Consider the following 11,919-nt stretch of genomic DNA (forward strand, 5'->3'; position numbering starts at 1 on the left):
AACTTCCATTTCATTATTATTTTTTAAAGGTCTGATTTTTTTAACTAAAAGGAAAATGATTTTTAGTCCGATTACTTAAAGTAAATTGTCACTTACAAGCTTTGATTGGTCATATATAGAGGTGGGACCCTCTGCTTTCTAATATTTGATAAAGATTGACCAATTAAAATTTGTAAGTAGACAATTCACTTTGAGAGTTCGGTCCAAATATCACTACTCTATTTTAAAAAGGTTTAAGTTGTAGTTGGTTCAATCTTTTAGAAATAATTTTGGGGAACTCTTGAGCAAAAACTTAGAAGGGCTAATATTTTTCTAGTGTCAAAGTGTTTTCCAAAAACCGTTTGTTAAATAGAATTCTTTCAAGACAGGAGTCATGAGTTGTTAATATTAAATTCAGACTATAAATATAGAGATGTTATAACTCTGCTTTAATAGAAATTTAATTCATCACCATAACATCTAAGAAGAAATTAATACTTTCTTTTATTGTTCAAACAACCTTTTTCAAAAATCCTTACTTAAAACAAATTTATTTTGTCTAATTTAATTTATTATTATAAGATATACGAACAGAAAAAGGCGAATACTTTCTTTTTATGAATATCCAAGAACGGAAAATGAATTTTAAAGAGACCCTAATGATTTCTATAATGTTAAATACTCAAGGCTATATAGATACAACTTTACACTGAAATCAATGCAATGAGTTAAAATTGCACTAGAACTTCAATGTCTACTTAGATAAGACTTTAAAGAGTAACTTTATACTCAAATCAATGCAATTTGAGAATTTATTAGAGCTGAAATTCTACATATATAATTGAATATGCTTGTGTTCAAGGCATCCAAATCTAGTGTAATGAACATGGCTTCCATACATTCCACTATTTGCATTCTCTCTCTCTTTCTAATGCTCCATTTCATTTCTCCTTTCGCATTCTTCTGCAAATCCGCGCTAGCACAGAACCCTTCTGGCACCATATTTGATAATGGCCGGCTTTCAATTCAACGCGCCTTAGCAGAAACCGGAAGTTTCCTTTCTTTGATCAATGGTTACCTCAACCTCGGACAAACATTGTCACAAACCACCATTTTTGCTCTCCAAGATTGCCAATTTCTCTATAGCTTGAACATTGATTTCTTGTCAAACACTATTCAAGCCATTAATTCGACAAACACCCTTCAGATATTACAAGCCGAGGACACTCAAACCTTGCTTTCTGCAATTTTAACCAACCAACAAACATGTTTAGATGGTCTTCAAGCCATAAATTCTGATTTAGCTATTAGAGATGCCCTTTTAGCCCCACTCACTAATGGAACTCTGCTGTATGGTGCGTCTCTTACACTTTTTACGCAAGGTTGGTTTCCTGAGACGACAAAAGGCCTTTGGCTAACAGAAAGAGAGCACATTTTTTCCAAGAACATTGATCTCAGACAAGATGGTCAGTTGCCATTGACAATGTCAAGCGAAAACCGGAACATTTATGAGTCACTGACTGGAACAAAACTCCTCCAAAAAAGTGGGGGTAATGTGGCTGTGAGCCAAGTGGTGGTTGTAAATCCGAATGGAAGTGGGAATTTCACTACCATCAATGCCGCAATCGCTGCAGCGCCAATCAACTTGAATCCGAGCGATGGGTATTTCTTGATTCATGTGGTTGCAGGAGTTTATGAAGAGTATGTCTCCATTGGCAAGAACCAGAGGTACTTGATGATGGTAGGAGATGGAATCGACAAGACTATCATTACCGGTAGTCGGAGTGTGGGTGGTGGATCGTCGGGATTTAATTCTCAAACATTTGGTAAGCTTAAATATCATAACATTAGATTGAGTTCTTAATTTTGATTTTTAGTGCATGATTTTTAAATTTTTGTTCGACATGATAAATCACATATATATTCACATGATCATTTAATAATAAGCTCAAGCTTAGCGCGCAGCTTCATGAATTAAAGACCACATGCATGCACTTTTAGCATATTCATCAGCGCAACATAAGTTTTATTATGTGATTCATGAAAAATCACTTTGATCAATGATTACTAGTAGATACATCTTCACATATGTAGAACTAAGTTTGACAATTGACATTATTTTTGCACCGAATATGATCTAAAACTTAAAGTAGTGTGCTAATGATCTATGTTCATGTATCACTTGCTTTTAGAGTGTGTTTGGATTGAATGAATTGGAATGAAAGTAAAAAAAAGAAATGAAAAAGAAAGAAGAAGAAATAGAAACAAATATTCGGTTAGAGATTTTTGTCCACAATTGAATTATGGAGAGAATCTTAGACTTAATTATAAGGGCAAGCACCACCAGACAACTTAAACTTTTGAGTCGAATGACAAGTACTGAATGACTGTTACATATTTGTACATAATTTGTTTCCCTCCTTCTTTCTCATATGTAAATGATTAAATCTAAACTTCTCGAGATTTTCATAACGTGTATTGCAGCTGTGGTTGGGAAGGGTTTTGTTGCCATAAACATAACCTTCCGCAACACAGCCGGGGCAATCAAGCACCAAGCACCGGCAGTGAGAAACGGTGCAGATCTCTCCACATTTTTCCGATGTAGCTTCGAAGGCTACCAAGACACCTTGTATGCCCATTCTCAAAGACAATTCTACAGAGAATGTGACATCTATGGAACTGTGGACTTCATCTTCGGAAATGCAGCAGCTGTCTTCCAAAATTGCAACATTTTCCTGCGACTTGGAATGCCAACCAACGTCATCACTGCACAAGGCAGGACACACGCAAACCAGAACACTGGCATATCAATCCACAACTGCAACATCAGAGCAGCTAGTGACTCGGCTAGTTCGAGCAAAGGCAAGACGAAATCGTACTTAGGGAGGCCGTGGAAGAAGTACGCTAGGGTGGTTTTTATGCAGAGTTCCATTGATGGGTTGATTGATGCTGCCGGTTGGTTGGAATGGAATGGGGAGGTGCCGCCCGCAACGTTGTATTATGGTGAGTATGGTAATAGGGGAGCGGGCTCGGCGACCGGCGGGAGAGTGGCATGGCCTGGTTTCCATGTGATGAGTGCAGCGGATGCGGCTAAATTCACTGTGGGCAGCTTCATTTCAGGGGATGAGTGGTTGGCTGCAACTGGCGTTCCTTTTGCTGCTGGTTTATTGTGAACACAAACCATCTCGAGCTGAGTTAACCATCTGGAGCGGATGCGGCTATAATAAGAGCGCAAACATAGCAAAATTTAAGTTACACCGAGGAAGTGTGCGGGAAGCGCGAGAATAACACTCTTTCAAACGAAAATTGTGTGACTTAGATCTTTAAAACTCTCCAATTTTTATTTATTTCTTTTATTAGTTGTGGAAATTTTGTTGATGATTTATATTTTCAAATTATATCACGGTAGTAGAATGACAAGCAAATGTGGTATTTGTGAATTTTTTTTTTAAACAATTTTTTATTGTCAGGATTCATATCTAAATCTGATTCTAAAAGGGATTCAATGGACATGGCTCTTATGAGATCATATAATTTGAATATCATGCTAAAATAAATTCCATAATAGATTTAAGTGGAGTCTCAATATTTAAGAATCACTCGTATATTTATATTCAATCATAATTTACATCTGATTCAAGGAGAATTTATATCCGACTCACTTTTTATATTTTGGATTTAAATTGAAATTTCAAACGTGCTTAAAATAAACTTCGAATTTAATTAGATCTAAGTCAAACTCGTTATATCTCAAACCCTGTTCTTTGATTTAAAAATAAGATAGGAGGACTTTGGCTCGGCTTTCAGTAAGCATCAATATCAACATTAATACTTTTATATGGTTATTTATGGAGGATTTTTTCTTTAGTTCATAAAAAAATAATTTGTTCCACTCTTGGACTAATTCGAGTATTTTATGAGTGGTGAATGAGTCATACAATCATTCTCAAAGACATCGCTCTCACGTTACGAGTATGTTCTTACTCTCACGCTCTACGCATGCTCTTGCTTAAATTCTCACTGATTACGACTTAATTTTGTTGCTTTTCAATTTCTGCTATCGTTTTATATGACTTAGGAAATAACTTTATTATTCTCCGCTTACAGTAGTATCACACTAACAGTAGTATTACTTTGCGACCCTAGATCTCCAACTCTAATTCATATTATTATAGGCCATCAATCTATCCACTTGTGAAGATTGATATGTTGTCCAAAGTCTGAAGAACTCTCAATCCCTCTCTCTTCTTACTATTTAAATTTAGGACAAAAGATAATTATCCTTGTGAATAAGGACTAATTATAATTAGGACCACAAATAAATCAATCCATTCACAAAAATAAAGTTTGTGCATTAAAACGAGTTTGTTTCTTAAACAAGTTAAACTTGAACAAGTTCCAAATTTTAATATGAATTTGTTTGTTGAATTAAACTTGAATAAGTTTTAATATAAATTTGTTTATTAAGCAAGTTAATCTGGAACAAATTTTAATATAAATTTGTTTGTTTAACAAGTTAAACTTGAACAATGAGTTAAACATGTCTAATAAATTTACTTTTTTTTTTTTTTAATTTCAAAATATTTTGTCATCGTTAAAAGTGTAATAAAATATATTTTCCTCCACAAACTTAATTCATATAAATTAATTCGTCTTAAATTAAGAAAAATACCTTCTTTGAAATATCAATAACATGATTTGACAATTAAATAAAGTGCTCGGTTCTATTCGATTTATTTGCACATACTCCGTATTTAATTTTTCAATCGCATTATTGCATGATGTTTTTTACATTTTTTTCTTAGAAATTTTCATTAATTTCTGAAATATCTAAAAAAAAAATCAATATTTGGAGTCACTCTCATTCCATAATTTTTCAAACAATATCAGGAGATATTTGAACCATCCGATCTCACTCTCTCCCTCACACACACAAAAACACACACATCCATGGCGGCCTCCTCGTCCTCTGCGTCACTTTCCTCATCCTCCGACTCATCATCTCGCCGAGACCGACGTCAACGTCGCCGACGCCGCCGAGACAAAGACTCTCTGAAAGTCCACAAAAATAGTCGCTCACACACGAAGCGTCGACGCAGGCGTCACTCTTCCGACAGTCACTCTTCATCATCCGACGATCGCAGGTCTAATCGAAATCTCTCCATCTCAATTCCACTCTAGATATATGTTTATATTCTGCATATCGTGTGAGATACATCGTTCATGGATCTTTGAAGTTAGGGTTTGATTTATTTTTTTCTTTTAATTCTTCGAATTTAGATTTTGGGATTTGTCATTCTAGTTTGAAATTTAGCGTTTATTATGTCTAGTTATTTGATTTATGCTCGTTTAGGTGGTCAATTGTGTGTTCTGCTTCAACTAATTTCACAAAAGTGACTAAATGGGTTCTTGTGTGCAAATCACAAAAGTAATTAAAAAAAATTTTTAGATGAAATTGTTGGGCCTCAAAGAGTTTAGGTTGTTTTGATATTTTTAAATAGATGTTCTTATATTTGTTGCTTGTTCTGATCCTAACAAGTACTTACATATGCAGATATTTTATGTGTTCTCTTTCCAGCTAAAAAATTTGAGGCGATAACGAGTTTTTGCTCAATTGATGAGCCCTGGGACTTCAAAAATTAGTTATATTAGGTTGACCATGCTAGTCTTACAAGACATTTAAAACGATAGAATAATCAAATTGGAATCTGAGTACTGCAATATGCTGAAATTATTACAAAGTCTTAATCAATTCACAAATGTTTTGAAAGCTTAATCAATTCACAAACTTTTAGAACCTCTTAAACAGCCTATTGAATATCTCGTGTAAGATGTTGGTGCTGTCATGTAATTGTTTTTGCTGTCTTTTTGTCTTTGAGATGTATTGGAAGTGGTACTTCTCTGTTTTCTTGTTCTTCTCTGTTTTGTGAGGGTATGCCCTTACCTCTCAATTGTAGTGATTGCCATATCCTTTGAGATTAATAGAATACCTGCTTATGAAAAAAAAAACAAAAAAACAAAAAAATAGCCTATTGAATATGTCAAAATAAAGAAAACATCCCATAGTTGTTAAAGGCGTGCTTAGGCTCTGAAAAAACCCTAGGCTTGTCAAGGCTCAGGTAGAGCGCCTCAACCTAGTACAAGCTAAGCCCCTTCAATCAGGCTCACGTTTTGTAGTAGGCTCCAGTCTCAAAATGGCATGACTTTTATGTTTTAATCATTTATTCACACTACTTTATTTTTTACTTAATGACTACTAAATTAAAATGTTCTATATCATATATAGTATTGCTTAACCTTATGAAATATCTGAAAAAATTTATGGTTCACTACTTACATTAATTGCAGTTAGTGATTGATTCTGAATATATATTATTATATATGTTTCACTATGCATTATTATTACACGTGCCTTACTTGAATCAGGTCTGCACCTTATATTGCGCTTAAGCTCAAGAAGACCTTTGGCGCCTTATTGCGCCTTGAGCCTTTAACAACTATGAAACATCCTATGTATAAAAAGTCAAGGACTAGTTATAATAGTGATTTTAGGCATAATTAACACTTGACAGAAAGTGTTCAAGGGCCTCAAGCACCAATTCCTCAAAGAGGCAAGATTAAGTATATAAAGGATATTCCCAGTATAAGGGGGCGGATTATTGTCTAAATATTGGTGACAACTAGAAACGAAAGGGTTTGTAATGATGTTAGAAAGCATATGGATTTAGGGCAAAAATAAAGTCAGGAAAGACAACTTTGGGGTTAATTTGGGCTGTGAATAGTAACTGGAGGACCAGTCAGTGTTCTTTAGGTGCTAGAGTATTGTTAAAGCAAATGGTTGAGGTTATAAAATAGGATTTTTTAGTGGTTGGGTTGGGGTAAACTATTGGTGATAAATTTTTGGGTTTAAAAGCTAATAGAGATGGAAAATCAAACAGAATAAAAGTGGATAAAGATGCTTGGCACTGCTTGTAGTTTTTCTTAGGCATTGTATGTAAGATTAGAAGTGCATACAATGCCTAAGAAAACTCTTATAGAGAGTTGCAAAACCATTTATGGAGGGTTGCTTATGAATTGAGCTATTTTAGAACAATTTGGGTTCAGCTTGATAATGGGCTGATTTGATTGCATTCATTTTATAAACTAGCGCGTACATTTTTTCAAACTCTTATAGTAATTTAGGGACACCTGAATAAGACCCAAATTGCCTTGTTAAATGGGAGGATCCAGTCTATAATTTTGTACTAAGTTTTATGGCTATTTACTATTAGTTGGTCTCGAATCAACCGTTTACTCGTGTGCTGGCTTTTATATTAAAATATTGTACCTGTTCATTGGAAATGTCACCAATCATACCACCCAGTAACGTCTCTCTTTACGTTGCATCGATGATCAATTCATTGCTGATCTAATCAATGGTAGGAATGATTCTTGTAACTAGTACTAGATGATGAGCTACTTTAATTTAAAAAGTTGATTCTAGGAAAGGGATGTGTTGTAACTTGTAAATATTTTGAAGCACAAAATTTGGGGGAAAAAAGGTTGTGGTAATATAAAGAAAGCATGAATTGTGAGGTATCCAGACGTAGCAGGCTTCCTGCATCTGAAATGTTCCTTAAAAGCTTTTCAAATTTATTGATTCGTGCTTTCAAGGACAGAAGAGAGGTTCTGTTGTGAAAGGAGCTTCTTGTAACCTTGCCTTCGAAAATTCTGCTCCATATCCTCTAATTATCGGAACACCTGGAGGTATCGATTATATAGTATCCCTGGCCAATCATAAATTATCATTTTCTATTATTAAGGGAAATGGGGACTCTTGGTTGGGCGGGGGTACTGCATAGTAGATACCCCCGGGGTATTAATTTTTTTTCCATATTACTATTGATTGTAATATTAGCAGAACTATATTTTGCATATCTAACCTAGTCATGTTCCATTACACAATGTTCTTGGGTGTATTTTCTACAATATATTTACTCAACAAAAAATATGATTTATGAACCATAACAGACACACACACACACACACCCAATAAATAAATAAAATATATCTAGCCTAGAGTAGAATTTGAGGATTATTCGATTACTAACATCTTGTGTCTTATGGATTAATGTTGGAGCAACAGTTCTTCTGACAGTGAGCACGAAGTATCTACGCATGAACAGAGACGTAAATCAAATGACAGACCGAAGAAGGTTATTTTCGAACGTTCTTACTTCTTATTACATCTTATGCCTGTTTGTTAATGCTATGTTACTGGCCTTTTGCTTTTCAGAACAAGGAAAAAGACAAAGGGAAGAGTCATCGACATAAACGGCATAAGCATAAATCTAAAGAGGTAACTTTCATTTTCTTGCTTTGTCTGGCCTCAAATTATTATTATACACCTATATATTCCAACAATCTGGTATTAGTAGGAACTGAGTTATTTCAACTCAACACGTCCTTTTCCTAATAATCTGGGGCGGGTTACATAAATCATGTCTTCCACTCTATCCAAGGCTATAACCTTAGTCAAACTATGTAAAAAAGTCACTAAGCTGCACGTGGACGTCAATAATTTAATTCAAGAAACAAGTCACTGAACTGTCTTCCACTCAAAAATTTAATTCTACTAATGCCGAGTAAAATTTGTGAAGAGAACTGTTAATTTTTATATTCATTTTGAAGCTGTGGAAATTTCATGTGTGATTTGCCTAAAAAGTATTATCATTAGTCTACGAGATGCTTATATTTTTTTCTGCCTGTTTGTGAAATGGCTCTTCGAAATTGGAGCTGGGGTCTGTGACATGATGTCTGGGCGCTTGATTGAATTGTCTGGATGATGATTCTGGATTGGGGTTATTCCTGGCAATGTGAGCCACATACAGAAGCAGCAGGACAAAAGATGTAGCAGCCCTGTACAGCTTTCCAAGGTTTTTTTCATTTTACTTTAATTGATAAAAAAATTGCAGTTATCAACTTTCCCCTCTTTTCAGTAATTTTTATTATGCATATTATCCAGTTTTTGGGGCGTGACAAGGATGACGGTGCCCGTCGCAGTGTTGTCTCTGGAAAAAAGGTGAGTCTTTCTGGAAATTGACCAATGACCATGTGTAGTCAGTATGGAAATGATCGGCATGCATAGGTTGTTATTTCTCTTTCTATTTGTTTGTAGATTCTATTGAAGGTTGAGAAATCAAAGGAAGACAAAATGGCAGAAAATAAGCGAAACGAATTGCTGAAGTTCTTGAATGCTAGCTATGATTAATTATGTGAAGCTTGAGGTTTCTATACGATTGGAGTGAATGGATTGGGTGAAGTACTGCATCTCTAATGAAATTTTCACAGTTCTGTGGCGTACTTTTGACGGAGTTTTCTTGCTTGGAATCACATTTTGTGAGATGCACCGGTTCTTTGCAGTTTTCAGTTTATGTAACGATTGGATAGTTTGGTGTTGTGTTATGTACGATGAACTTTATCATCATTGTGTTAAACTTAAAATTTTCGATTTTCTTAGTTATCATTGATCAGAACAATATATAGGTTTTTTTTAGTCTCCGTGATATATCTGGTTTGGCTTGCCATCATCAGCTTCTTTTAATACAATGGAAAGCTTTATATGTGTATGTGTTTGGGTGTGTTGCTACTCAAATTTTCCATTTGGTGGTAGCATTCTCTAGGATGAAAACTGGTCTTCATTTTCAATTGAAATGACGACTAGAGAATTTGGTTGTATACCCAGCACCGATATACAACATAACTATTTATTAAATTCTGAAACCTAAACTGCATTTGAAAATCATTTTTTTGTTTTGGGTAATTATTTGAAAAGCAATTGGTGACCTAGAGTTTTTTTTTTTTTTTGGTCACCTAGAGTTTATTAATTGCTTTTGGTTTTTGCCAGTCTTGAAAACATATTTACCCTTCCTTTTAATCAGGCAACCAGAAATAGAAAATAGTTTGAAATTGGTGTGAAATTCTTTTATAATCTGAAAATCAAATTACAAATATACTTGGGCTCCGTTTGTAAAATATTTTTTTTTTTTAGGTAAAATAATTTCTTTTATTTTTAATTTTAGGTGTTTGGCAAAGGTTTAGGCCAAATCTATTAGCCGGCCAAAAATTGATGATGGATATCTTATTTTTGTTATGTTGATGGATAGGTTATTTTTATTAGGTTTTATTATTATTGTTATTATTTTTATGACAACTGGACTCGGAGCCTTCATATAATTGTACACGATTTTTAAAAAAAAAATTATAAACAAAGAATCAATCCACTCGTTGCCCATTATGAACTAAATCACCCAATATTAATTAAATTTTTTTCTCTCCCCCACTATTTTATAGTTTTAGTTTACCATTAGTGGCCACTATTGTATCCTGTCATCAATAGGAAATAAAAAGGAAAAATTACGTATAAGTGGTCTTAGCATAGTTATGTTACCATTACATGAACGTAGTTTGCGTATTTACGAAAATATGAACTAAAAGTCAAGGCACTTTATTTGACCCTTTTAGTAAGTTTAAATTATATTTTCACCCCTAAACGTTTACTCTATGCACGATTTCCCCAAAGAACAACTTGTTCAAGTCTTATAATTTTGTCAAACAACACTTAGGAACTACTATATAGCACTAGAATTGGGAGACACAACACGTGGTCTACAAAGAAGAATCGAAGAACTTAGATCTAGAATTCTATTAATACAAAATATTTTAGAACTTAGACGGCAACGACTTTAGTTTATGAATAGACTCGACTTTAATAATTTAGATACTTCTATAAAACGACTCGGAGAAAATCTTGATTATATTAAGAACAAGTAGTACAAAATTCTAGTCCAAATAATTTAGATAATAAGATAATATTAGTCGCTATTAAAGATATCAATAGTGATATTAAAAATATTGCTGAAAATTAAAATCCCTTAAAACCGATATCCAAAGGTCATTACAATAGTTTTATGAGCACTAGTAGTCCTGATTATTTAACTGCGTTAGCTGAACTTTACAAAATTGATAAAGAACCCATAGGATTTACAAGTTTTAAAACAGATGTACAATCAACTAATACACATATTAGACAAAATAATTTTTTAATCCAGTTATTACTCTAGTTATTTGATAAAGTTAATAAACTTGAAGAGAAATTAGAAGTGATACAAGAAAGTATTCCCAAAGAATCTTCTAAAGAATTATTTGAATTATCAGAAAAAATAAAAGAAATAAAATTGTCAACTAATAACCAGTCCTCTCCTGCAATAACCAAGCGTGTAAATCTACTACAACCTCAACCTCATAAGCGAATACCACAATGGCCATTATCCTTAGAAAAGCTAAAGAAATAATGAGAGTAGAAGATTTATATGATAATGAACATAATGCTAAAAAATATACAGAACAAAGAATAAAGAAGGTAAAAAATAAAGTTAATCTTTATTCCAATAATTTATTAGACTTCCAGAGCAAGATATATAATCATTTTAGTCAAAGAAAAATAAATACAGTTAACAATCAAGTTATTTTAGACCTTATAACACCTGAAACATGTCAAGAATTAAATGATAATAATTTAGAACCCATGCATTTAGGTGTCATAATGATAGGATTAGTAGGATTAAACAGAACAGAAATAGGAACTAGAGCACTTGCTTATATTTATGATGATCGATGGAATAACCATCAACAAGCACAAATAGCCAGCACCGAAGTAGATTTATCTGACAATGCAGCAATAGTAGGATGTATTCCCAATTACACGATGACTACTAGAGAATTCAGTAAACATATTAAGATAGCTATATCTACAAAAGGATACAATAGGATAGAACAATTTGAAAATCTATTAGTTAATACTTTATTTATGGGAAAGGCAGTTAATCAGTACAACTTAAAATTTAAAGCCCAATTTAGTGAAATAGTTAAACCTTTTAGTAGCAAATATGTCCAGATAAT

General features: G+C 33.5%; 2 protein-coding genes across 2 annotated transcripts; both read left to right on the forward strand.

The window, feature by feature from the left end:
* Positions 1-865: 865 nt before the first annotated feature.
* On the forward strand, positions 866-3,152 carry LOC132301145 (probable pectinesterase/pectinesterase inhibitor 20). The gene is made up of 2 exons (XM_059798424.1): positions 866-1,805; positions 2,464-3,152. The coding sequence occupies exons 1-2, from the start codon at positions 866-868 to the stop codon at positions 3,150-3,152; spliced, it is 1,629 nt and encodes a 542-aa protein (XP_059654407.1).
* Positions 3,153-4,857: 1,705 nt separating this feature from the next.
* On the forward strand, positions 4,858-9,587 carry LOC132299637 (uncharacterized). Its single transcript, XM_059796387.1, has 6 exons — positions 4,858-5,123; positions 8,105-8,174; positions 8,255-8,317; positions 8,850-8,894; positions 8,984-9,040; positions 9,137-9,587. The coding sequence occupies exons 1-6, from the start codon at positions 4,930-4,932 to the stop codon at positions 9,227-9,229; spliced, it is 522 nt and encodes a 173-aa protein (XP_059652370.1). The 5' UTR covers positions 4,858-4,929; the 3' UTR covers positions 9,230-9,587.
* Positions 9,588-11,919: the final 2,332 nt, after the last annotated feature.

The sequence above is a fragment of the Cornus florida genome, unplaced genomic scaffold, assembly GCF_030987335.1.
Source record: "Cornus florida cultivar Cherokee Brave unplaced genomic scaffold, ASM3098733v1 CherokeeBrave_3.0.0_Hap2_Chr03, whole genome shotgun sequence".
NCBI lineage: Eukaryota > Viridiplantae > Streptophyta > Magnoliopsida > Cornales > Cornaceae > Cornus > Cornus florida.